Source organism: Ursus arctos, unplaced genomic scaffold (genome assembly GCF_023065955.2).
Source record: "Ursus arctos isolate Adak ecotype North America unplaced genomic scaffold, UrsArc2.0 scaffold_14, whole genome shotgun sequence".
Classification (NCBI taxonomy): Eukaryota; Metazoa; Chordata; class Mammalia; order Carnivora; family Ursidae; genus Ursus; species Ursus arctos.
In genome coordinates, this window is record NW_026622808.1 from 6,657,620 (window position 1) to 6,685,524 (window position 27,905).

The 27,905-nt window shown below is 49.1% G+C and overlaps 1 protein-coding gene across 1 annotated transcript in view; it reads right to left on the minus strand.

The window, feature by feature from the left end:
• DNAH9 (dynein axonemal heavy chain 9) overlaps positions 1 to 27,905 on the minus strand; it is a 303,991-nt gene that overhangs the window by 162,410 nt on the left and 113,676 nt on the right. The window contains 10 exon segments of the mRNA XM_057311241.1: positions 918 to 1,125; positions 1,615 to 1,788; positions 6,042 to 6,216; positions 9,788 to 9,935; positions 11,086 to 11,194; positions 12,676 to 12,803; positions 18,860 to 19,070; positions 22,432 to 22,719; positions 24,215 to 24,353; positions 27,072 to 27,229. Coding sequence (XP_057167224.1) covers positions 918 to 1,125; positions 1,615 to 1,788; positions 6,042 to 6,216; positions 9,788 to 9,935; positions 11,086 to 11,194; positions 12,676 to 12,803; positions 18,860 to 19,070; positions 22,432 to 22,719; positions 24,215 to 24,353; positions 27,072 to 27,229 — 1,738 coding nt within the window.

A 27,905-nucleotide genomic window follows, 5' to 3' on the forward strand; every position in this document is an offset into this window, starting at 1 on the left:
CCTCGAGAGCTGAGTATTACGACTGAGGGAGTTTTGCCAGCTAGATTATTAAACACATTCATTATTTCAACAATAAATTCAATAAACTTACAACTAGTTATCTTGAAAACCGAGGTAAAGATACTCAAAACTCATCTCAATTATTTTACCTCGTTCTACCATCATCTGTGCCCTTTACTTTTGTCTATGGTATCTGGGAAGTGGAAACGCCGTGAAGGGGGAGCTGCTGTGCCCTGCTTGGGCACCTCTTGCAAAGGAAGCTGCTTCTAGGGTCATGCGATGAGCGTTTCTGTATACAAGGAGACCCTACAGGTAGCGAGGGTCTAGGAGAAAGTGACTGGCAAGGGGGAAACTCCTTTTTCAAGGAGCCTCTGACCCTGAGGCCCCTCCTGGAGGACCCGAGTCCACTCGGGAGCCCAGCATGTCACCTCCCAGTGAACAGCACGCCCAGAAGACTGGATGCACCCACCAGCCTTGCCGCTTGATGGTGACCTTGGGTGATCGCGTACTGTCACCCAAGCCTCAGTTTCCCTATCTGTGAGACAGGAAGGGTGAAGGCAATGATCGCTAGAGACGCTTCTACAAGCCTGTGGCTATCCTTCACTGGGGGTCGGCTTTCTCTGGCATCAAGGGACTGAGTGCTGTTCTGTGCTGAACTCCTGGCTCGGGAGGGGTGTGAGAGGCCCGGGAGGAAGGCAGGAGACAGGAGGAGAAGAGATACGGGGCGAAGGGTGCTGGAGGAGTGGAACAGAGGTGCTGCGGAGGAGAAAGGCAGGGAGAGGCGAGAGGGGAGTGCGGGCACGGGGCAAGGCAGGCCGCACAAGTGCCCTATGCTTTGCTGCATTTCCACGACAGGGCACGTGGCCACTGAGACCCCCCCCCCCCGTGCCCCCACCACACGCGCTGCGGGCCCTTACCTTGCAGCATCGCGGACGTGGTGTAGTAGTTGAACGGGACGTTCTTCACCAGGTACTCCTCCGCGTCGAGGCTGGCCAGCTTGGTCCCCACCAGCACCGACTTGCCCGTGCCCGCGGTCCCCACCAGCATGACCGGCCGCCGCCGCTCCACGAGCCGCTCCAGGAAGTAGCACACGCGGATGGTCTCGCTCGTGTGCACCACACAAGCCTGCAGTGAGAGCCTGATGAGCGCGCCAGGGGCCGGTGGGGGAACCAGGTGCCTGGCGAAAACGTTCTGGAGCATTTCAGAGATGGCATAGCGGAGCTGGCTCGCTACCTCGGGCAGGAGTGTCTTCCTTCACGTGCACACTAAGACCATTCCTAACCTCATTCTCTGGGTGGAGAGCACCCCCTCCTCCTCTCCAGCTCTGTCCGCCTCCCTGCAGCCTCCCTATTGGGTTTGGGAACCTTCTGCCCTGCCATCTCCCCGCTCTGCCCCCCTAGGATGCCGGTGGAGACTGGTAATCAAGTTCCCCAGTCTTTGGAGGGGGGGGTCTGTGGTTTCGTTGCACCTGGGATTTCCTCTTGGAAAGCATGCAGCTGGGGAAGACTAGTTCCTGCAAGGCTCAAACGCTGGGGGAGTGACAAGGGGCTGCCGCGGGAGCCACTGAAGATCCTCGGTGCAACCGTACGTCCTTGGTCACTCGGCCACACTCACCTGCAGAGGCATCTCGGGGTCAAATTCAAACTGGGGGATGAGCTTGGACCAAGGCTCGAATTTCTTGGTCGCTGGGTCTATGTAGTAGTCAAAGATGGTTCCCTGGGAGGGGAACTTGACCGTCTTGAACTCCGTCAGCCACCACTTGCTGAACTCTGCCCGGTAGTCCACGAGCTGCCAACACAAAGCGGGTCAGGGGGCGAGGCTCTCCAGAGCTTCCGACGCCTGGGCAGGCTGCCCTGGCTTCAGGCAGGAGGTCAGGCTGGGGAACGTGAAATGCTTTGCCCGACGGAGCGGCTTCTCCGGGAAGGATGTTGCTTCCCCCAGGATCAGCCCCGACGAGGCACAGCGGGGCCGGGGCCAGCCCTGAGCAGGTGCGTGCAACACCGCTTCACCCCGTGGCTGAGCCGCCCGGGCACTGTGCATCTGTGAGTCCTCGCGGGGTGCGGTGAGGGGGTGTAAGAACAGGAGAGTGGGAGCCCAGGTCCACAAAATGGGCAAACCTGGCCAAGAACTCCTGAAGAGATAGTCGGACCCCTGTCGTCCCAGACGGCCGAGACTTAGCAGTTTCAGGGTGGTGGGCAGGGATGGAGTGAATAATGTCTGGGGGCACGGGGGGGTGGAGTGAGAAGAGCCTCAGCTCCTTCATCTATAAAATGAGCATCCCAGAAAAGAGGACTTCTAAGGTCCTTGTGAGAGCTAAAATTTCTAAAATGTAGGAGCAGCAGAGACAAAGCTATACTGGTCTGACGGAAGGAATACGTAGAGACATATAATTTATGTGCATACGTATGAGATCACGAGCCCCTCAGGACAGGGCTGGGCCTCCGGGGACTCAAATGATCTCATTGTGTCCAAGCCGAAACACGCAACACGTATGCACATGCGTGCACACCCATACGCCCCCCCCCCATAACATACCTGCTTACTACTGGCAATAAGCCTGTTCTTTGAACAGACAGACCTAGGAAAAACCCCAGAAAGGAAAACCTAAAAGAGACCTAGATTGGGCATTTTTTAAAAAGATTTTATTTATTTATTAGAGAGACAGAGCAAGCATGAGTGGAGGGAGGGGCAGAGGGAGAGGGAGAAGCAGACTCCCCGCTGAGCAGGGAGCCCGATGCGGGGCTCGATCCCAGGACCTTGGGATTATGACCTGAGCCGAAGGCCGACGCTTCACTGACTGAGCCACCCAGGCGCCCCTGGATTGGGCATTTTAGGAAATGTTCTGGAGGGCAGGACAAAGATGGAATTTGAAGCTGGGTGCGTGGCAGTGAATCTGGACTTGCAGGAAATGGAACTCCTCATTCTGCTGCCTACTGGGTAAGTAGGATTGAATTCTTTTGCTTTATTATTTTTCAGTTTTTTTTTTTTTTTTTGAGTGCCTTTTAAACAATTCTTTTGCTTCAGAATGAGGACAGAAACAAGCCGCAATAGGACAGATTTGTTTGCGGTCCTTCTTCTGATCTGACTACGGATGGAGGGGGTGCTCTACTCAATATGGGGCTCTGCCATCAGAAGTCTTGGAAAAAACCCCATTTTTAGCTCATGGATAAAATCCTGCAAGACTTTTAACTTCCTATAAAAAACCTGGTTCTAGATTACTATGGAAGATCCGAGGCAGAGGCCACCTTTAGAAAAAGAGGAGGCTGGGTGGATCTTCTCCTTTCCCCACCTCCAATTCCACCCTGAGCTCCTTGGTCAGTGAACCAGCCACACCACCGGGTGGGCTGTGCCAGCATCGGCTCCTCCCCAGCATCCTGCACTTGACCTCCCCTCCACTATAACGGGACACTAAAGACAAGGTCACCTCTGCTGAGTCAGCCAGCAGCTCTTTCTCGGTTCAGCTCTTTGGGTGTCTCTTCATGAAGAGGCCCCTTCGGACACTCCCATCGCCTATGGATTTGGACAGTCCTGTGCCCCCCCCCCCCCCCCGCCCTTTGAACTTGACGACACTGAGGCACGTCTGCATACTGCACAAGAGTCTGGGTTGTAATGCTACCTCATCTGATGCTCCCCACGCCCCAAGTGGCCCTGGCTGCCACGAAGGGTTCCTATTTGACATACGAAAAGACAACAACTCAAAAGGACAGCCTCTAGAAGCACGTGGAGGCGCTGGGGGTTGGACGCAGGCGTCTGGTCCCCCGAGCTGGTGCTGAGACACGAGGTTGCTTCCAAGAGACCATTTCCTGGTCCCAGCAAAGCTTTTAGTGAGAACCTCCTTCTTTTGGAGCTTCTACTCGGGGATGGGCTGCAAGTCCAATTTCTCCTTTGCTTTAACGACAGCTTTCCAAACACCAGCACCCCCGCCGTTCCTGATGTGAGTATTCTGGCCGGCTTCCCATTTTTCTACTCATGGCACCATTTCCGGTGTTTGGCCTGAATGCAGCTTGTGTCGGGGTCTCGGGCCTTCCCTGCTGCTAAAAGCTTTCTCCCTTGTCCTCTCCCCATGGGCTAGCACGGCTGCCTACAGCTCCAAGTGCTCCGCGGCCCAGGCCGCCTGGAGGGAGGCTTTCTCCCGGGCTTTTAAAACGAGTTGAGTGGATGTAAATGTAGCCCGCGAGAGAAAAATGGACCAGGTGTCTTCATCCTGACCCCGCGCTACCTGCTAAGCACCAACACGGGGGAGAAGCCCAGCAGTGGCTGCGCTCGGACACGCGAGCTGCCGAAAGGTCAGGACGTGCGTTTGATGGAAAGCAGTAACCTTTGCCTTCTGGATCTCGGTATCTCAGTGAGGTCTCGTCCATCCTGCTGGGTTCCTTGCCTCAAAGGGGGAACGGACACCTGTCAATGAAACAGTCCATGGAGAAGCTCCAAAGACTGCGAGAGGCAGCATGAAATTCTCAGACGCCTCACTTCCAATGTGGGCATCCCCCCACCCAGCATCTGGCTCTGGCTCCGGACGTGGGGAGAGGTACATGTCCCAGGAGCTTGCGAGAGCTGCTTTCTGAGTGTGGAGCACCGAAGAGCATGTCAGGGAGGGAAGGGAGGTAGGATGGATGCTCACACCCAAGGCCTGTGAAATCGGACAAGAAATTAATTGTTCTTTCGAAATTCATTCTCCCGGCTCACCGCCATTTTGGATTCTAGAACATGGCTTTGCCCTGGGAGGCTGAAACTTTCTACCTCGCTCCTCGAAAGAGCCCCCAGTCAACCCAGACCAGAAAGAGTACACCCTAACTCTCCACTCACCGCGGCTTGGTTTGATCCCCTGTGATGAGAGGGGGATCCAGATACTTGCTATGAAACCGAGTATTTCTGGTACAAGATGACTGCTAATAGCTCGTATGTGCACCAACATGATTTTAAGAGCTTTGCATGGATTGGTCTTGGATGGTCAGAACAGTATCCCTTCCTGTAACCCTTACAAGCGCCCTAGAAACTGGACCTGCTGTCAGCACTCTCATTGCCTTCATAGGCAGGCAGGCAGGAAGGTGGACAGAGTTGAAGCGATTTGCCCTACGTCCCCCAGATACTAAGTGGCAAAGTTAGGATTCGAATCCAGAGTCCGTGCCCTCAGCCCCTAGGTGACAGTGCCTGATTGCTGGAGTCGGCGGTCCAAGGCTGTCTTGTCTAACCCTGAGTATGATGTTTCCAGATAAAGAACTCTTTATCTGGAGGAAACTAAGCCAAGAAAAAAGTCTGGGGAGGGGCACCTGGATGGCTCAGTAGGTTAAGTGTCTGCCTTTGGGTCCTGTGATCAAGGCCCACTTTGGGTTCCATGCTACTCCGTCTCCCTAGGCCCCCCACCCCAGCTCGTGCTCACGCTAATAAATTCATAAAAACTTTAGAAAAAAGAAAAGAAAAGAAAAAGCACGGGGATAGTAGAAGGGTTAGGGAATAGGATGGCAAGATATTTCGAGCCAACATCCTTACCCCCATACCTGAGGCTACAGCAGCCAATACCATGATACGAACAGTGATTTGGTTTCCCACCCCTAGAAGTCCATTACCCTTTGGCCCGTGCTTCTGTGGCCAGCTCGGTGTTTCGGGGAATGGACACGTGCTGGTTAACTCTGGCCTGGTGTGGGGTTGTCTGTGCTTGCTCTGGGATGCTAAAGGGATTTCTCCCTCTAAAGCTTCTGCGATACAGCAGCAACCATCTATCAAACACACGTCACTTGCAAAGTAGTGGACCTATACTTCCGTTTGTTCCAAAACACCACAACTCTCCGAGAAATCGGGATACATTACCGACTCCAAAAGCAATAGCTCAAAACATAGCCCGAGCTCATCTGTCCTGCTCCAAGAGGCCCTTCTCTGGGGGCTGATGTCTTTAGCAGAGCAACGGATGGATAACAAAATAGTCTGATGCCTTCACGCTAATTCTGCCATCTAGCTGTCCTCCCTTCCAAATCTTTGCTGGAAGATGGGTTTTCGCCATTGTCGGCTTACACGTGCGTGTCAACCACAGCACGACCTCTTACCTGATCCTGGACCATTGCTCCACCGAAAGCCCAGATGGCAGCAAACACAAAATACAGCTCGTAGGTTTCCTTGGGGCAGTCCGCGGGGACGTCCTCCTCGGTCAGGAGACATTCGAGAAGGTGGCACAGCGTCTGGACCATGCTCTGCTCTGGGATTGGAATGATCTTCTTAAATCTGTGGAGAGAGAGCCAGATATGCTGTCGGACAGTGGATTTTCTATCCCGGAGGCCTGCTGGAACCTGCTTGGTTTTGGCGACCTGTGACCCGTCGGGTTCTTTGGGATTGCGTGCGGCTACGTAAGCCTTCGCTCTCATCGGCTCCTCGCCTGGAAGGGCCCAGAGTGCCCTGAGAAGGTTCTTTCTCGTCGCCTTTCCCTCTGGTACCCTCCCTGTCTGCTCTTCCCTTCTCTGAACACCAAGTGCCCCTCTCAGTCCTCGGGGGGGCGTAGGCCACTGTGACATAATGGGGTAAAATCTCAGTGTCACTCCCTCATGACTTCCTCAAGAGTCAGGTGGGTGCGGGGCTGAGGTTGGTCCTTCAGCGCAGAGAAGGTCCCTCAATTCAAACACACGGAGAACATGTTCTTTGGAACCGGAGTCTTGCTGGCGGGGAGCAGAGCGGGCCCAGACAGGTGCTCATTTTACACACTCGTGATCTCCTTGATGGAGTTCGTCTTCTGCAAATACCCCTCACGCTGCCCTGGTCTGGTTTGCGTCCTGTTTATATTGGATTTGGAGGTCTTGCCTGAAAGGCGGGTGACGAGATGCGCAGAGGGGCGTCACACATGCAAGCGCTCTCGTCCCCCCATGTGCACACACACACTCTCATCCCCCCACGTGCACGCACACATGCACGTGCACACACAACCTCATCCTCCCACGTGCACACACACACACCCATGTGCTTACACACTCTCATCCCCCCATGTGCACACACACATGCACGTGCACACACAACCTCATCCTCCCACGTGCACACACACACACCCATGTGCTTACACACTCTCATCCCCCCATGTGCACACACACATGCACGTGCACACACAACCTCATCCTCCCACGTGCACACACACACACACGTGCTTACACACTCTCATCCCCCCACGTGCACGCACACATGCACGTGCACAACCGCGGGGGGCCTCTGGTCTTCTCGGGGGTAGAGAGGATCAAAGTGGGAGACAACCGTGGGGGGCCTCTGGTCTTCTCGGGGGTAGAGAGGATCAAAGTGGGAGATGCTGGAGGGGAGAGAAATTAGCATTTGGGGCTTGGACGAGAACTCACAGGGAAGGCAGGTGCAGGCTGGGCACAGAGCTGGGGAAAGGGGATGCGTGGCTGCTCCGAGGGGCAAAGGACCAGTCCTGGGAAACCCCAGGACACCTGCTTATCTCACAGTGGAGTATGGAGAGGTGGCTTGCTGGGGCAGCCTATACCCCAGTTCATCAAAGCAAAGAGGGGTGAGCATTTCCTGGAATCCAGGTGTGGTCCACGAGCTAAGGGCTGCAGAGGGCTTTGTGGGAAGAGCCGTACATGACTGGCTGGTGGAGAGGCATTTCTTGCTTCAAAGAAAGGTATATGGGAGGTCTCCAGTGATGGCGGAGGGGCCGAGAATCTTCAAGAAAGAGTCTGATTTGACATCTGCCACACTTAGGATAACTCGGACCATGCTGGTTCCAGCCATTAAGACCTTTCCTGCCTTTACTCTTCTCTCCGTCCCCCTTTGACCCCAAGAGGGCAGAAGCTACAGCTGGTGTGGGGGGAGTGGGGCAGAGGAGTAAGGAGAAAAGATGTCAAAGACTCCTCTTCCACTGCCGGTGGAGAGCAGGAGGAAGGCCTGAGCCAGGGGCAGGGGCAGAAGCTTTCCTTGTAAATGGAGTTTGCTTTTTCAAGTTTTCACGTGTGTGTCACCAAAAGCGATCACGTGCCTCCGAATAACTGCAGAATGACCAGAAAACTCATCAATGGTGACCTAGATTTCATCCAGGGGCGGGAGGAGGACCAGCCACATAAAATGGTTTTTGAAGGAGCAGTGGGAGACGAACTCAAGTTGCTTTATAATCCCGCCCCTTAGGAAGCCGGCTTGTTCAATATAAAAATCATTATGTGCGAACATCCCACAGCTCTGTAGGCCCCAGGGCCCCAGAAAGCCGGCCTTACAAAGCCCCACTGCACACAAGGGATGTCCAAGTTTGAAGCCCGTGCCTTGTTACTGAAAGCCGTGGTGCCCAGGGCACTGCACAGAACCTCAGCCCCTTGTCCGTGGATGCTCTGCTCTCTTAGGAAATTCGTGAGCATTCAGTACCACCCCATGTGGGCACCATAAACTGCGGACGTGTTTCGTCCTGGATGGCCACGGAGTTCAGACATTGCGGGGAAGCTGGCTCTGGACAGACTGCACTCAGCACCTCCAAAGCTTGGTGCAGAGGCTGGTGCACACGCACGCTCACATACACACACACACACACACACGCTCACACTCACACTCACCCTCACATGCATAAATAAGAGTTTGGCATCTCTTGTCCTAAACGCCCAGAGTGGGAAATAGCCTCACGTTTAGCAAGAAGCTCTACTGCACGAGTGTCCCAGCAAATGACAAAGGACAGGGGTGATGCTTGTTATTTCCCAAAACCCTTCCCTTCCCGTGGCATTTTAACTCCCTGGCCCGCCTGCACCCCTGAGCCCTCGTGCCCACTTCCCGACCTCACCTTGCTGCCCAAGCGGCTTTATTTCCTTAGGTCCCAAGGCCATGAAGAGCCCACAGGCCACAGAGGCTGGAGGCTTTTCGGGGCTTTCAGAAAATGTGGCAGATCGGGAGAATAATTCTTGGCCAGGACAGTGCCCGGGCCTCCCGCGGCCCGCACCTCCGTGCTTGTGAGCTCTGCTCCGCCCCACGCGCGACAGACCAATGAACACGAGACAGGGACCGTTCCGATCGGCAGCCTGCATTTCCCAGAAACGTCATCCTGACCCGACCCTGGTGAAGGTTCGGGAACCAGGGGATCCCTGAGTCATGCCACCTCCCCAGCACCGACCTGGCTGACCCACGAGGCTGGCTGCCTGACTCGGGAAGGGCAGGTGCGCTGGCAAGAAGGGATAAAACAGAAGCAGATGCCAGACCTCGAACCTCCCTCTGCAGGCACCGGCAATGCTCTGCTGTAAGAAGTATCCTCCCAGGTAAGAGCACTTAATCTCCTAATTACGGGGTAAGCGGTCAGCGCTTACTGCTTTGACTTTTGCAAACCCGTAAGAGGCGAAGTGAACTGGCAGCGTCCACGGGGGCAGGACGATGGAATGACGCGTTATCTCGGGTCCTGCATGATCTGGGCGGTGGGCATACCCAGCCAGCAACAGGAAGTGGGTCCCGTTTATCACTGACACGTGTCCTCATCCCCTCTAAGTCTGCTGACCTGGCGTGCGCATCGTTTGTAAGGGGGCCAGCTGTGTGCCCCGCAGCGTGAAAGATCTCAGGATTGTCGCCTCATAGTACAACCCACAGGCTCTGGATACACCCGCGTGCACACACGAGAGTCACTTTGTGTCTTCTTCCTCCTCACTCACCATGCTTCTTGCCTGAGCAGACTAGAGGCATCCCGTGGCCATTGCAACGTGGGCCAGGCCCAGAGGGGAAGGCCTGGGGACATCTGGCTTCAGGGACAGGACAGAACATCAGCGGGATATCAGGTGTGAGCCGATAGGCTCTTCGCCACGGCTTTAAATCCTTACCTTCTCACTGCCTGGCCTACCTGGTTCTGAGTATGTCCAGGCAGGTGGGGAGATACTTGTCAAACAGAATGGTCAGGTTGGCTCTCTCTGTCTGGATCTCCCTCCGGTCAATCCAGCTGCTCACCGGAGGGCTCCACCCCAGGTCTGCCGGGTTGATGTAGAGGATTCCTGGGGACACAGAGAATTCTGCTCAGCGAAGTCCCCACAGATGCCAGTAGAATTCTCACCCCCAGGGAGTTACTTTCTCTGGGTAGAAAATGTACAGAAGACAGGACTCAGAAGGAACAGAGAGCTGGCCTTGGTTTGAGAGGGTGAGTGGGTTTGCTGTCGGGACCAGCTCCAGCTGGCTGATCACAGCTGATGGCCAACAGGGTTGAGAAGGATCGTGTGGCCAAGTCTAGGCTCGGGAGGAAAGAAGGCTGTCATCACCCATCCTTGTCATGGTGGCCCCTAAAAGGATATGTCCCTGTCCTAATTGCGGGAGCCTGTGAATGTGACCTTATTCGGCAAAAGGACCTTCCCTTGCAGATGGGATTAAGGATCTCATGATGAGATCGTCCAGATTGTCTGGGTGGGATGTTGACAGGTGTTCCTTGTATGAGACAGAAGAGGTGAGAGGCACACGGAGTAGAAGGCCACATGACTAAGGAGCTGGAGGTTGGAGTCACGGGGCCACCAGCCTAGGCTGGAAGATGCGGGGCTGACAGCTTGATGTCGGGGACCTGCCTTCCAGAACTGTGAGGCAATGACACATGTCTGTTATCTTCAAAGCCATGGTGGCCTGTTATGGCAGCCCAAAGGAATGAATACAGAAATCTCCGGGCCTGTGCTACCAGCCTGAGCTGGTCCTCAAAAGGGAATGTGACGTTACCGTGGAGCCCAAACCCGCTCTCCTGATGCTCTGGGCTGTGCCAATCGATTTGGCGGTGGCATCGGAGGTAAGTAAAGTATACACTTGTCATCTCTCACCAGGCTGCGTGAGAAGCGCAGTGCTTGGCCATCTCCACTGACGTGGGAGGCAGGAACTGGCCTGAAAGTAGCCTCAGCCGAGGCACTTCTGCGCAGAGGACAGCAGTCTAGCTCAGGCGCCTTTCCCTCCCCATCAATGAATTAAGAAAATCCCATGGCCTTGGCCTCAGAGCACTTGCTCACCCTCATGGACACAGATCGGGGCTGAGAAGCAGGCCAGAGGTCCACGTGATCGAGGTCTGGCTCCTGTTTGGTGCTTCTTTCAGAGCCAACCACACCCTGTGTGGGGCCAGAGGCACCTGCTTCCAAGTGAGCAGCCTGCTGGCTTTTCTCCCTTGTTGGGTCATACCTGCTCTGGAGACCGTTGCCGGTGTCGCCGTCCGCAGGTGGCTGATCTCGAAGAGGAGCCTCATCGTGGGGTTCAGGGGGATCCTCTCGTTGCTCGCCAGGGTCAGCACCTGGACACAGGGAGGGACAAGCCAGGTAGGAAAGAGGGAGACCCGCACATGGCCAGTGTGGAGTGGGGGTCTGGATTCGGCTGATTACTCCTGGTAGGGATTAAGGATGACTATTTTCTTCATTATGATTGCAAGTATTTTCCAAATTTTCTGCAGGAATCCTCTGTCTCTTTTCCTGGAGCCCCTCCACCTCCACCCCTGTGTGTGCAATGAATCAAAAAAGAAGTTCTCTAAAAAGTGTTAAGTGGAGGTCAGTGATTCGAATGAGCCAGACCATATTGGAATAACAAGATTATTTTGAAAAAGTGTTTAGTTTCATAGTCCTGTTTCTTTTAAAGTACTCTCTCCAGGGGCACCTGGGTGGCTCAGTCGGTTGGGCATCCGACTCTTGGTTTTGGCTCAGGTCATGATCTCGGGGTCCTGGGAGCGGGCCCCACGTCGGGCTCTGGGCTTGGTGTGGAGTCTGCTTGACCCTCTCCCTCTGCTCCTCCTCCCTCTCCCCCTCTCTGGAATAAATAAATAAAATCTTAAAAAAAAAAAAAAAGTAGTCCCTCTCGGGAACATGGGTGAAGGGGAGTGGGAGGTACGGGCTCACAGCTATGGAATGAGTAAGTCATGGGGATGGAAGGCACAGCATAGGGACTACGGTCAATGGTTTTGTCGTAGCATATATGGCGGCAGATGGTAGCTCCCCTCGTGGTGAGCAGCACCTAACCCGGGGGGTTGTCCGGTCACTATGCCGTGTGTAGGAAACTCACGGAACACTGCATGCCCGCGGCGCTTCCATAAGAGATCAGTAAAGCAGGTCCCTCTGGGAGGGCGCACACTTAGCTTAATGATTCTGTCAATGCTGAAACCACCGTAACACTTCGAATCGGGACGTGCTTTACTGATAAATTCAGTAAATAAATTCAGGAATAGCTACCAGCTTAGCGGCCACTTTATTGGTGTCGATTTCCACCGTTTACAACCAATAAAAGACTCTCCACGGATAGTGGTTTGTCACCGTTGAGGATGGCCGATGGGCTCAGAATGTTTCTGAGCCTTGGTGTCCTCATTTATAAAAAAGGAAAAACTCAAGGAGAAAGAGTTCAACAGGTGACTTAAGCTTCCTGCCAGCTCTGAAGAGTCAATCCACCTCTGTGCAGATGGTTCTGAAGACAGTTACGACAACGCTAAAAACGCAGTGACTGCGCCCACGTGCACGATAGTTACATGATGACGTTGTTAACTAGCCTTACCGTGTCATTTTACAACTTACACATATGTCAAGTCAGCACACCACACGCCTTAGACTTACACAATGTGGTCTGTTAACTATATCTCAATCAAGCTGGGGACAAAAATAAAAACACGGGTCTTCAAGCAACTCCTTACTTGGGGCCAGCCCTCGTGTGGGACTGAGACTTCCAAATGCGCCTGGGAGACTGGCTTCCTAGGTGATGAGGGATGGCCTGGGCGTCTCCCTTCCCCCTCGATACCTTGTTATCATCCATGACGGTGTTCAGAGACTCGATCCACATCGGATCTATGTCGCCATCCAGTAGGATCCACTTGGGCCCGTCATGGGTGATGTTGGCTAGCTCCCGCATGATGGAAGAGAAGAGTCCTAAAAGGAACCACGAATCGCTTACCAACCGTCTCATCATCAATGCTCTTTCTCATGAGACAGCCTTTCCCTCTTAGCTACGACAGCCAGAAGAAGGTGGAAACGGAAAAGACAGGTCAGAACTGGATTTGTATTTTGCTCTGTCGAAATCGGGTAGCGAGAGCCAAGGTCGTACTGTCTCTGCGTCTCCCTCTGACTCTTTTAAGAAGAACACCAGCAAAATGGCCACAAAATTTGATGGTACTGGCTTAGGTGATGAGGGACCTGGAGAATCATTTCAACAGGCAACTGGGACATGATGGATTTACAGAAAACCTTTTTAGGTAGGATTTCATCCTTTGTGATGGCAGCCCACGCTCAGAGGGAAGCTCGCAATGTGATTCTGATTGGCTCTACATGAGATTTAGATCTTAATTTGGACAGGATTGATTTTTATGACATGAAGCTTTCCCAATCGATGATATGATATGCCTTTTCATTTATTCAAATATTACTTTATGTTCCTTAATAAACTTTTACAGTGTTTTCAATGTATCTCTGGCTAAAAGTATTCCTAAACATTTCATAGTTTTGCTGCTAATGGGAATTGGGTATTTTTCTGTATTTCCCTTTTTTAGTTGGCTATTGCTCATATGAAGGTACCAAATTCTGTGTACTTATTTTATGCTCAGTTAATAAATTTTAATATTAATTTTAGTGATTTTTTTCCAAAATGTCTCCTGAATTTTCGAGGTATAAAGTTGTATAAGCAGCAAAATTATAATTTTTTTTTCCTTTCCTCTTACACCGTGTATTCTGTTTTTCTTGTCTTACTGCATTTTCTAGAATCCCACACCAAACAGTCCTGAATAATAATGTTGGTAGCGGCTCCCCCTGACTTATTCCTGATTTTAACAGAAATGGCTTTAGTTTCTCATCATTCAGAATGCTTTTCCCCGCCTTTGGGCTTTAGCTAAATATTTTTTTTAAATAAAGATTTAGATTTATTATATTTAAGGGATTTCTATCTATTCCTATTTTACTTGGAATTTTTAAATTAGGAATAGCTCCTCAGTTTTTAGCACCTACCTTTGAGCATGTGATTTCCTCTAATTTTTCAAAGCTTTACATGAAAACTTAAAAAAAAATAAATCTATTCTTACATTCTTAGAGTAGATCCTAGTCAGTCTATTTATTTTCGTTTTTATTAATACAGAGATGGGATCTACTTGGTAATATTATTCGGGATTTCTGAATTTATATTATTAAGTGAAATTGGGCTCTTTTTTGATTCTACATAAAGGTGATATCAAGATTATTCTGGTTTCACAAAAAGAATGGAGAGGTGTATTTTTTTTTTTTTTTTACCATTTTCAAACTTTTTTTTTTTTTTGCTGTTTTTAAATTGTCCCTTTCACTAGTTTATTTTCTTTTTTTAATGATTTTTTTTATATTATGTTAGTCACCATACAGTACATCCCCGGTTTCCGATGTAAAGTTCGATGATTCATTAGTTGTGTATAACACCCAGTGCACCATGCAATACGTGCCCTCCTTACTACCCATCACCAGCCTATCCCATTCCCCCACCCCCCTCCCCTCTGAGGCCCTCAGTTTGTTTCTCAGAGTCCATAGTCTCTCATGTTTCATTCCCCCTTCTGATTACCCCCCCTTTCTTTATCCCTTTCTTCCCCTACCGATCTTCCTAGTTCTTATGTTCCATAGATGAGAGAAATCATATGATAGTTGTCTTTCTCTGCTTGACTTATTTCACTAAGCATTATCTCCTCCAGTGCCGTCCATGTTGCAGCAAATGTTGAGAATTCGTTCTTTCTGAGAGCTGCGTAATATTCCACTGTATATATGAACCACAACTTCTTAATCCAGTCATCTGTTGAAGGGCATCTCGGCTCCTTCCACGATTTAGCTATTGTGGACAATGCTGCTATGAACATTGGGGTGCATATGGCCCTTCTCTTCACTATGTCTGTATCTTTGGGGTAAACACCCATTAGTGCAATGGCTGGGTCATAGGGTAGCTCAATTTTTAACTTTTTAAGGGACCTCCACACTGTTTTCCAGAGTGGCTGTACCAACTTGCATTCCCACCAACAATGTAGGAGGGAACCCCTTTCTCCACATCCTCTCCAACAATTGTTGTTTCTTGCCTTGTCTATTTTTGTCATTCTAACTGGTGTAAGGTGGTATCTCAGTGTGGTTTTGATTTGAATTTCCCTGATGGCTAATGAGTTTGAACATTTTTTCATGTGTCTGTTAGCCATTTGTATGTCTTCATTGGAAAAGTGTCTTCATATCTTCTGCCCATTTTTTTATTTGTTTGTTTCTCGTGTGTTGAGTTTGAGAAGTTCTTTGTAGATCTTGGATACCAGTCCTTTATCTGTAGTGTCATTTGCAAATATATTCTCCCATTCTGTGGGCTGCCTCTTAGTTTTTTTTGACTGTTTCCTTGGCTGTGCAGAAGCTTTTTATCTTGATGAAGTCCCGTAAGTTCATTTTATCTTTTGTTTCTCTTGCCTTTGGAGATGTGTCATGAAAAAGGTTGCTTTGACCGATGTCGTAGAGGGTGCTGCCTATGTTCTCCTCTAGAATTTTGATGGATTCCTGTCTCACATCGAGGTCTTTCATCCATTTGGAGTTTATTTTTGTGTATGGTGTGAGAGAGTGGTCAAGTTTCATTCTTTTGCATGTAGCTGTCCAATTTTTCCAGCACCATTTGTTGAAGAGACTCTTTTTTCCACCAGATGTTTTTTCCTGCTTTATCAAAGATTAGTTGCCCAAAGAGCTGAGGGTCCATTTCTGGGTTCTCTATTCTGTTCCATTGGTCTATGTGTCTGTTTTTGTGCCAGTACCATGCTGTCTTTGTGATCACAGCTTTGTAGTACAGCTCGAAATCTGGCATTGTGATGCCCCCAGCTTTGTTTTTCCTTTTCAACAGTTCCTTGGAGATTCGGGGCCTTTTCTGGTTCCATACAAATTTAAGGACTATTTGTTCCAGTTCTTTGAAAAATGTCCTCGGTATTTTGATCGGGATAGCATTTTCTGATTCCCACTAAGTAAATTTTGTTGATCTTATATTTTACAAAGGATCGCTTTTATTTCTCCTAGTTTTCCAAAATGTATCAAATAATTAAGTGATCTCTTCCATCTTAATCTTTATCTGCTGTTACAGCTTCTGATTCGTAATCGGATATACTTTTACTCTTCTTCCCCCATCAGTCTTGCTCACAATGGACTTACTGGTCTTTAGAAGGAACCCATATTTATGTTTTATCCTTCCTTTTTTTTTTTTGGTTCCTTCCCATTATTTCAGACTGTATCCTTATTAAGTTTCTTCTTCCCAATTTTCTTCAGGTTCAGTTTACCACTCTGAATAATTTCTTAGGATGGATACTGACTTCCTTCATTTCTAGCCCATCTCCAAAAATAAGAATTCTGAGTTCTTTATTGATCTTAGGCATGCCCCCCCTTGGTTTTTGTATGTTCTTTTTATTGTTTCCAAAAGGGAATGCAAAATATTTTTTTTTCTTTCATCCAGGGGTTAAGTGAAAATCTCTTTTTTAAAATTAATTAATTAATTTTTTAAGTAGGCTCCCCACCCAGCCTGGAGCCCAACGCAGGGTTTGAACTCAAGACCCTGTGGTCGACACCTGAGCTGAGATCAAGAATCGGACCACTAACTGACTGAGCCACCCAGCTGCCCTGTGAGCATCTCTGGATTTGCAAGCAGTAAAATTATTTTTGGTCATTTTCTTACTGTCCATTTCTCCATCTATTGCATTATTATCAGAAATTGTGGCCTGTAAATCAATATTTTTGAATTCCTTACAGTTTCTTCTGTGCCCAACTAAACTTCAAATTTGTGTAAATGTTCCATGAATGTACCAAGAAAGGAATATTTTCTACTTCTAAGATGCAAAGTTCTAGAACAAGGTGTGCTATTGAGTTTGATGACGTATTTCTCAATTCCTCTGACTATGCTTATTTTTTCTATCGGATCTGTCCAATCTTGAAAAAAGTAGAGTACTAATATCCACCATATTTCTATTTTTCCCAGGTTCCAGAAAAATTTTTAGAAAGTTGTCCTCCATGTACTTAGAAGTTCTCTTTCTTTGTGAACACGGATTTATGATTATAAATCTTTTTCAATGTCTCCATATTTGATGAATACTGTATATTTAATAAAGCTTTAATTAAAATTACAACACAACTTAAAGTTTGAATTATATGATCTTAAATTTAATATGCAATAAAAAGTGCCTGAGACTAGCCAAGAAAATTACAAAAGAATATTGAGGAGGAACTTATGCCATCAGACATTAAAACGCTATAAAATGATTGTGAATAGAGCAGAATGACATTCATATAAGATTAAATAATGAATGGGACAGAACAGAAAACCCAGAATCAGATCTCGGTATATATGACAGGCTAGTGCTTACATTCAGAGGGAAAGGATGGATTGCTTAATAAATGGTCTTGACACATTCAATTACACATTCGGAAGCAAATATGAAGTTGATTCTCTACCTTGCCTCATACTAAGCCCCAGAATAAATCCCAGATGGATAACAGAAATGTTCATGTAAAAAGAATCTTCAGGACCAAATTATGATACTGTGTCTACAGCTGAAAATGAGAAAGAGTGACAAACTAAATAGGAATCCCAAATGCTAAGAGAATGGACAGACATAATTTCCTCTTTTAAAAAGTGCATGGTTGGGGCGCCAGGGTGGCTCAGTTGGTTGAGTGACTGACTCTTGGCTTCAGCTCAGGTCATCGTGAGATGGAACCCAGTGTTGGACTCCACGCTCAGCATGGAATCTGCCTGGGACTCTCTCTCCCTCTCCCTCTGCCCATCCCCCTTGCTCTCTCTCTCGCTTTCTAAAATAAATGAATAAATCTTTTTTAAAAAATAAAAAAATTAAAAGTGCATGGTAAATACGCCACAGAGTGCCTGTAGACAAACGGTAGACAGGAAAAACCATTAGTGATGCATAGATAGATAAAGGGTTAGTATCTCTGATATATAAAGAACTGTTAAAAATGGATAAGAAAATAATATGGGGAAATAAACACACAGAAGAGCCAATTACTAAAGCGAATATGGAGGAAAAGATGCTAAGCCTCATTAATGGTGAGTGAAATATAAATTAGAGAGGCTGCCCATGAAGTCCCCTTGTTCTAGGCCTCTGACGGAAGGCCCTAAATTAGAATCCAGGCAGTAGGACTCTGATGTAGTCAGACACTGAGATGGGAGGAGGGAGCTGAGAGGCCCTCATTCCAGAAGCCACGTAGGTTTCAGAAAGAGGGCCTATCAGCTCAGAGTTTTCTTTTCAGCTCTCTCCCAGTGACAGTGCCCTTTCCAGAATCTACCAATGATTCCTAAATCTTGGAAGATGATGCTAGGGTTAGCATCAAGTGAACAGGGGTTTGGGACCCTCTGAATCGCTGTAGAAGCGATCATGGTTCTAGGACCCGTCTGAGATGAATGGTGACTGATGTCTTCAGCTAGGCCCTGAAGCCCCGTCGTCTGTAGTGATGTCTCCCCATCACTCCTGGGGGCTGATAGGAACAGGTACCCACTGTGGGAAGTCAGAGCATGCCACGCGGCCCCTTTGGGAAAGAGCTGTGGGCTTTCCCACCCTACCCGTGTCTTAAATCCACTGCCAGGCAATGTAGGGACTCTGATTTGTGCTACACAACCACAGAACCACAGCTGAGAATGTCTGCCCTGCTTTCTCCTCTTGCAGTGCCCTCTCTCAAGGAGCAGCTGGTGCATGGAGAGAGAGATTCTCCCAAGGGCTGAGGTTCCCCTCCACCCCAAAATTGGGGTCTTGTCTTTCCTTCCTTCCTTCCTTCCTTCCTTCCTTCCTTCCTTCCTTCCTTCCTTCCTCCCTCCCTCCCTCCCTCCCTCCCTCCCTCCCTTCCTCCTTCTCCCACTCCAAACAGATCAGACCGGTGTTCGCCCCTCTAAAGTTCACCCTTGGATGTAGATTCAAGCCTGCCCCCGGGCTCAGGATAGCAGGAATTTTGTCCCAGGGGTATCCTGCTCTTACCATCCTTCCATTCTCTGGTGGCTGGATTGATGATGCCAAACAGTTCATCGTTTGTGACTGCTTTGGGGTTGAGGTCAGCCCAGACGGGGCGGCGTTTCATGATCTGATAGGTCTTGTGCAAGGATTTCAGCACCTGAGACTTGCCAGTGCCGGCGCTACCCACCACGAACACGGAGTGTCGCACGGCCAGGAGCTCCTCCAGCTGGACCACCTGGGGAGACACAAGCCAGAGGGACCAACTTGTCACTCACTGACATCCCAACTGCTCTTCCGTGCCCCAGGCTGGTATCTGAGGGGAGACCTGATGTCAAGAGAGGAAGGGTTATTCACCTCCAGATGTGAGGAGTCCTAAACGTGGGGCAACGTACTTATTCATTGTTCGGCCATATAATTATTAGTCACCAAGTGCTGGAGAGTGTACCAGGGGAGGGAGATTCAGAGAGGACTCTCCCCGGTCCATGATCTTACAGGCTAATGGGGAAGCACAATAATTGCTATAATCGAGTTATTTATAAAGTGCTATGGGGACAGATAGGAAGAAACAATTGATTTTGTACAGATAAAGGGAATAAGAAGACTTCGAAGAGGAGGGGGCATTTGAACTGGGGCTTCAGGGGTAAGTTTGCCAAGATGAATAGGGGGATTTGCAAGCAAAGGTATAACAGCACGAAGGCTTGTGGTATGACAGAGCCTAATGTGGTTGACCAGATGGTTCAATGAGCCTGGAGTCTAGGAGTTCCTTGAGGACATGGTAGCACCGAAGGTCTTATCACTCTTGTCCTGGCTTGCCTCCAGGCTTACCTTTCCACACTTGCAGGAGCACACTTACCGGAACGAAAATCTGATCGTGTCACTGCCATCACTCTGTCTTCAGGGCTTCTCCACAGCTTTGGAGAGGACATTCCAAATCCCTAGACTGCCTCACGAGGCCCTTTTGCAGCCTGGCCTAAATCAGCTTCTCCTCTCTTCTCCCCCAGCATGCCCATTCCAGGTAGACAACTGGGGTTCCTTAATAATGTTCTTTCCTGAGTCTACACCTTTTAAGATATGGTGCCTTCTGTCCAGACATTATCCTTTCTCCTGCTTTCTTCCAGTCACACCTACACATCCCTTAGTCCCATCATTACCACTATTAAAACGTTGTCTTCAACTCCAGAAGGAAAAACCACACCATGAGTGGTCACTCTCCATCCCGAGTCCTCCCTCAGCCCTGTGCCACGCCTCTATTCAATTAGACTCTTCTGGACATGTCCCGTAAATAGATTTAGAAAAGTATGCAGGGATTTTGTGAATGGTCTCTTTCACTCAAAACGCTTCAAGGCTCATCTGTGCTGTAGCCTGTATCCGCACGTCGTTCCTCCTTACAGCTGAATAAAAGCCCATTGTGTAGGGAGATCTCACGCGGTTTATCCATTTATCAACTGACCAGAGAGTTATTTCTATTCTCTGCCGATTACGAATCCATCAACTTTCGACGGTATCTTGTGCAAGGTAAACATATAAGCATCCCTATCCTTCATCTTTCTCTCTCCTGTCTTCTGCCAGACACGTTACACCTTTACATTGCTATGTTTGATAATATTTATATTCTGTTCTGGCCTTGTATGTAGACCTTCTTTATTTCCTGTGATCGTTTAAGGGTTGGAGACCCATCGCGGCTTACGTTCTTATGGCTGTAGAGATTTTTCCCTACAGAAGACATGTGTGGCCTGCTATAGTGTTCTCCCTGGGCCTAGTGCCATGACTTGAAAGAGGATGTTCTCAGCATCGACCCAAGGTCAGATGGATACTCCTTCCTTACGCTTCATAGGTTGATCAATATCAGCTTATGTTTACCTAAAAAAATATTTGGGCCATGACTCTTTTCTCTTGGTGTTCTGAACTGCATTCCCTGTTTTCTTTGTTAAAAGAAAAGACATATGCCTCAGGCCCCATAACAGAGAAGTTTAATAAAACACCTAAGAACTTCCATCTTCTTGATCCAGTCTTGCTTTGAATGTATCCATTTTTTAAAAATTTTTTTTATTTTTATTTTTTTTAAAGATTTTATTTATTTATTTGAGAGAGAGAGAGACAGCCAGCGAGAGAGGGAACACAAGCAGGGGGAGTGGGAGAGGAAGAAGCAGGCTCATAGCGGAGGAGCCTGATGTGGGACTCGATCCCATAATGCCGGGATCACGCCCTGAGCCGAAGGCAGACGCCCAACGACTGAGCCACCCAGGCGCCCCTGAATGTATCCATTTTTGAGGTCTTTTTGTTGGAAACCATGGACTTCCTGCCCTAATTTGGATTCACTGCTTTCTAGATCTGCTGACAGCTAAAATGCTAGGACATTTTTTTTTCCCCCTGATTCTTGATTTTTGAAACCTGTGGCGTTTTTATTTTTCATCCTCATTTTTCCATAGTATGTCCTCAAGTCACTTACCCAAAAGGGTGCATAACCCCGATGTTTATTGTTTATTATTTCCAATAGCCAAATCATGGAAGCGGCCCAAATGCCCACTGATAGATGAATGGATAAAGAAGAAGTGGTGTGCGTACACAATGGAATATTACTCAGCCATAAAAAGAATGAAATCTTGCCATTTGCAATGACACGGATGAAGCTAGAGGGTATAAGGCTAAGTGAAGTCAGTCAGAGAAAGACAAATGCCATATGATTTCACTCATATGTGGAATTTAACAAGCAAATCAAATGAGCAAAGGTGAAAAAAAGAGAAATAAACCAAGAAACAGACGCTTAGCTACAGATAACACGCATGGTCACTAGAAGGGAGGTGGGTGGGTGGAGAGGGGAAATAGACGGTGGGATTGAGGAGCTCACTTGTGATGAGCACGGGGTGATGTATGGAAGCGTTAAATCACTATATTGTACACGCAAAACGTACGCTGTATGGTGGAGGTTTTTCCTGTGGTGTCCCCGGGACACTCACCCTCCTGCCTCCCTCTTTCACTTATAAAGACCACTGTGATTATATAGGGGCACCCAGGTAACCCAGGACCGTCCCTCCACCTCAAGGTCAGCTGATTAGCAACTTTAATTCTATCTGTGACCCGGGTCTCCTGTTGCCATGTCACATAACATAGATTCTGGGGACTGGGATGCGGACATCTCGGGGTGAGGGGAGGGGGGTGGCGTTAGTCTGCCTACCACCCTCAGGTTTTTTAAATTGTGAGAAAGCTTGCCCTTGATCGCTTCAAAACGTTTACAAGCTCAGAAACATGCCTAGGAACCAACATGGCTCCCATATTCTACCACTACCAGGCCTCTCTAATCCTGTCTGAAGTAATTCACAGGATAAAAACATGTGCTCGAGCGGACCGGGCTGGGACTTAGTCCTCTGTGGGATCGTGAGCTTTCTGATGGACGGGGTGCCATCTTTCCTTTGCGTTCCCCACCACACATTCGGCAGCGTGGGCGCCCCAGGAAAGAGCTCCTGAAATGAATTATTCCTAGGTAGATACGTATTTGTGCATCTAAAGCACCCCTTTGGATTAAGGATGACCCATCATCCAAGAAAAGCAGGAAGAGACCAAAAATAAAAGTCTTGGGAGGGAAAACGCCGGTGTACCTTGAGCACAAAGTTGTCCTCAGCCTGGAGCTTCAGGTCCATTACTGCCTTCCGAACCAACGCTTCGAAGTTGAGATCTCTCCTCCGGGGGACATCCAGGGCAGGGAAGAGGTCCCCGATCAGGCCCATGAACACTGGTATGTCATCGGTCACGATCTTGGGGATGTTGAAATCTCGCAAGGAGCGCATCAGGACTTGGTCCTCGGGGCGGTCAGGGTCCCCTCGCTTCAGGGATCCTGCCACCACCAGCACAGACTTGATGGCCCGCAGGCCCCAGTCGTAGTGATCCTGAGGGAAGGTAGCATAGGTCAGGCAGGCCTGCTGGGATGCAGAAAGCCCTATGCCCGTGCTGGTGTCTATAAAATTATAGGCAGGTCACTTCTGAGGCCAAGGTGGAGGAAAGAACCAATGACACGGAAGATCGTGGTGTTCACAGATCCCAGCTCCTGGTCTAACGTTAGTTACTTTTCCAGCTGTGATAACAAAGCAGACCCAGAGCATACAGGGGGTTGGGGGCCAGGGAAAGCACCCAGAACCACTTCCCGACCTGTCTGGCTACTCCTTGCCTGTTCAGAGAGCGGAAGGGTATCCAGGAGGAAGCCATGTTAGCTCTTAGAGATGGCCCAGGCTGAGCTCACATGCTCTACACTGGGGAGGCCTTCAAATGCTCTGAGAACCGCAGTGAGGACAAATTACCAGTAGCAACAAGCAGAAAGGCAGCTGCAAGAGTTTAAATCAAGAGGCAGGGGTGCTGAGATATAAAGTTGAAGGAAGAAAATGAGAAGGATTTGAGAGAGATCCAGAGGGTGGAACGAACATCAGTTCATCCACGATTAGATGGAGGGCTGAGGAAAAGAAAACGCCAAGGATGACTCCCGGGGTTCCAGAATTGGCCAGTGAGTAAGTGAGGGTTTTGCGCTCTGAAGCACGGAATGCGGGAGAAGGCGGCTGGGGTGGGGACCGGCAGGAAGATCGGCTTCAGATGCCAAACGAGAGAAGCTTCTCTCACACTCGGGGGGAGCTGTGGTATGGACCGCTGAGTATACAGGTTTAGAGCTCAAAAGAGAGGTTCGGGGTGGCTTTGTGGATGTCAGCGGCTGGCCTGCAAGGTGGTGGGGACCCGGCAGATGATGTGGTGAGCTGGGGCCCAGGGAGCATGGAGAAACCGAAGAGGTTTTAAAAGAAATCCACCTGGGGCAGATTTCACGGGGCTGCGTGCGCCCATGCTGTGGCAGCAAAGATGGTTCTAGTAAGAGAGGCCTGAAGGGAGGAGAAACTCAACGGGGAACAGCCCAAGGAAGCCTGACTCTACCCCTGCCACCAAGAAATTCTCCACCCAAGGCATGAACCTTGGAGGCTCTTGGTCCTGTGTGGGGACCGGCCCCAGGCAGAAGTCACCGTAAGGACAAGTAGCAATGATGTCTATGGGACTCCTTAACGCCTAACTATCTTCCCAACCCTCTCCCCATCCCTTCGATCGAGACCATTTCCTCCAAGGGAATTTTGTCGGCCACCGAGGTGTTTCTCACAGGACACTGGATCTACGAGGTGTTGCTAAGAAGTCAATGAAAAAAAAGAAGTCTGGGGGCCAAGTACGGTTTTTCACTAATGCTAGGCTAAGAAAATGAACACGAATCCTAGTTGTAGAAGTGATGGGAGCTCTCACTCTTCCATGGGCACACGGACTCTCTGTGAGAAGGCTCTCATGTTTCCCTCCTACATTGGCCCAGACCCCGTCTGGAGTTGGCAATCACACTGGGACTCGCCAAGCTAGGGAGTGTACCTGTTTAGAGAGCAGCTCTTTGCACAACTGGTAAAGGGTGATGAACTTTCTGGCTAATGACCGTGCTTCAATGAATCCTTCTGCCACCAGCATGATCTCGCAGATCAGCTCGAAGTCTGGAACGACCATTGCACAAGGCCTGTGAACGGGGAGACCGAGACAGAGGGTCAGGATGGTTTCCCAACCACAGTTGAAGGGGCGTTTGGAAGACAAGCGACATTGGCTGAGATCACGGACAGAGGGATCTATGAGTATAAATACTTAGCCCTTAGCAAGAGTTTCATTTAAGACTCCCAGTTCAGGGATGAGTTGACCAAGGATAAAAGACATGAACTCTCTTGTCCGAGGTGATGGGTGATGATAGCAGGCAGGGGCAGAGCTGGGGCTACGGCTGATCTTGTAACTTGGGGCCAGTGGACCAGACACACACATTGGCAAAGCTTTAGTAATTGGGTAACTTATTAGATTAGTTCCTTCTATAATAGATTAGGGGCTAAGGTTGAGGAACTGGGTCTCTCCCGGGGTCTATAGGAATCTATTCCTCATTTTCAAAACGTGTGCCCCCTCCAAGCCTAGACACTTAGGGGCTCAGTCTGTGCTTACATGTATACAAAAGTAAAAATGGAGTGCTGAGGTCTAGAGTAAAAACCCATTAACCCCATCTTGCCACAAAAGGCATATATGAGGGGCACCTGGGTGGCTCAGTTGGTTAAGCAAGTGACTCTTGATTTCGGCTCAGGTCATGATTTTAGCGTCATGAGATCGAGCCCTACACTGGGCTCCATGCTCGGCATGGAGTCTGCTTGGGACTCTCTCTTCCTCTGCCCCTCCCCCTGCTCACACGTTCGCTCTCTCTCTAAAACAAACTTTTAAAAATGGCATATATGAGAATACAGAGGGGAATTTTTGTCTCTCTGTAAGGATTTACTGTGGGTTTTTTTTCCCCCTCTAGCTCTGGAAACATTTGATTCTAAAATTACTTAATTTTTAAAATTAATTGATTAAGTATGTAACAGGAGCCTAAGGTTGTTTACATTTAATTGCATTTTCCCTACACCGATATAAAATTGTCAAAAACATACCATTCAAGAACATTTCTCCTTTAAATTATTTTACATTATAGTCAAATTCAAAGGCGCAACTAAACACTTAGATTCCCAAAATTATGTTACAGCCTGAAATAAGGTTAAGTATGCATCCATACAACAGAATGCAATCAGGCCACGGGAAATAATGCTCCCGGAGGAAAACTAGTTAGTGCTATGGGAAGATATTACTTAACGAAGGCAGGATCCTGGCTTGTATAGCGTCCTACCCCAAGTTTGAGAAAGAAATACTCTGCCCACGGGATATCGGAAGGGAAGACACCAAAGGGTCATAACTATCTTCGAATGATAGTTTTCAGATGGGGAGAGAGAGAGTTCTGGCGTCAGACTGTCTGGGTTTGAACCCCGTTTCTGTGGCTTGCTACTTGGGCTCCTAGCTAACCTGAGTGACTACGGTTCCTACCCGGGGCAATGTGCTGGCCCTGTTTTCTCCCTGTACAAGGGGGCTACTACCCACCTCGTAGATAGGGCTTTTGTGAAAATGAAGTAGATGTTTGTATTTATTGTTTTTACACATATTTTTCTCCTCCTCCCCAACCCAATTTTCTGGTATAAATGCTCCCTTTAAGTTCAGGGGGGGAAATGTAAAGAGTAGTTCTGATCAGGGTGATAGCCCACGTCTGTTATTGCTTGCAAACACGAGGCTCACTTAAGAAATACTTTGTGCAAACAAATAGCCCCGCTTTGGGCAGCCTGGTGATATTCCAACGAGCTCTTGGTTACAGTGGGCACTGGCCTGGGGGGGAGGGGATACCCACACCACTCCTGTGACACAGGGATCTGCCACTGCTGGAGAGCACGGGGACGGGACTGAGGGGCAGAGTGCACAGGGGAGCTGTCCAGCTGTCTCCTGGGCTCCACGTCCCCAACAGAGCAGGGGCTCTGGGTCCCCAGATGAAGCCGACCTCTGTGTCACGACTCCCACGGCCTGTCTTAGGTAGTGGTCCAGCAGGCAGAAAATCAGAAACCACAGGGCATCTTCTTTTGTTGGGCTGACTTCTCCTTCCTGAGACAAAGAATGGAGACTCCAGCCCCTTCTAGAAAATGCGTTTGCATTTTCTCATCACAATAAAGAAGACTTAAAAGCATGGCGATGTCCATCGGTGGCCAAGGAGATATATGAGAGGTGTTCCCGTGCCTCGCTACTGGCAGTGTGATTCGGCATTACTTCGGTTTAGGAAACAATTTGTCGGTGTGTATCAAGAGCCTGAAAAATGTGCCCCCCTGTTAACTCAGTGATTCCGCTGCTGGGAAGCTAGCCAAAGAAAATAATCGTGCATAAAGAGAAAAGGACTTATGTACAAAGATGTACATTACAGCATTATGTATGAATTTATTTTAAATGTTAGAAACCGTCTTAATATTTCAATGTGGGGGGCTACTTAATTACACCGTGGACCATGTATTTGGTAGAATAAAATGTAGCCATGAAATGAGATTTCTTAAGAATATCTAACAGAAGAGATGATTTACGATACGATTATGATAGAGTATGAAGTGGAAAAAAACAAAACAATATGAAACTGTGTGTCGACCATGAACACAGGACTTTAAAATACCCATGTAAAGGAGAACGGAATAGAATTAAGCAAGAAATACTTTAACCAGTGATAGCGTGAAAGGTGGTTTTATAAACTCTACTTTTTCATGGGTTCCAAATTTCTTCTATTATATATGTCATACATTTTCAGGGAAGAAACCAGAAGCAGCTTCTCTCTTGGGCCCTGGCGTGGGGCAGGGCTGACACTCACCTGAAGAGAGCCTTGAGGTTCTCGGGAAGTTCCGTGCGGCCGGCATAGCCCGGATTCATGGTGATGAAGATTCCCACAGAGGGATCCAGGCTAATCTCCTCCCCAAGGAAGTTGAACCGCTGCTTCTTGTCCCGGATTGCATCCTGAATGCTTTTGACCTGGTGAACAAGTCGATGGAAAAGGTCAGCACAGGGTTCCGGGGGGTGGAGTGGAAACGGGGTTACGCCCAGTGTGGACACCTGCCCTGTCGCCCCTTTCATTGAAGGACAGGCAGTGTGACTGCATCCTGGTCCCTCTACTGATGGTGGCTGTCCAAAAGAAATCTGGTCGCCCACATCCGTATGGGCAGCACAGCAGCTAAGGGCTTGGGAGTGACCACGAGCAGGTGTCTGACCCCACTGGCCACTCACCAGGCACTGTTCCGAGTGCTTCTTACATATTCATTCATTTGCTCTCCACCAAGATCCTTCGAACCCATTTCTGAGGAACCAGAAGCACTAGGCAGTGGGGTAGTCTGCCCGACCTTGCACAGCTAGGAAGTGGTCGTGGTTCTGGACTTGAATCCAGGCAAGTGGATTGGCCCCTGCGTGATGGAGGGAACACCAGGACCTAACCCCGGGCTTGTTCAGAGGATTAAATGCAATCAAGCCTGCAAAGAGCTTAGTGCACGGAAAACGCTTAAGAACAGCAGCTGACGTGGAAATCATTAACGTGGTCCCCGGCCTGGTTTCCTCCTCAGACTGTCTCTAGAATAGACGGCGTTCACACCGCTCACCTCTTTAGGGATCGAGTGCCCTGTAGATGGCAAAGCGAGGCTGGAGCCACATCCCCGAG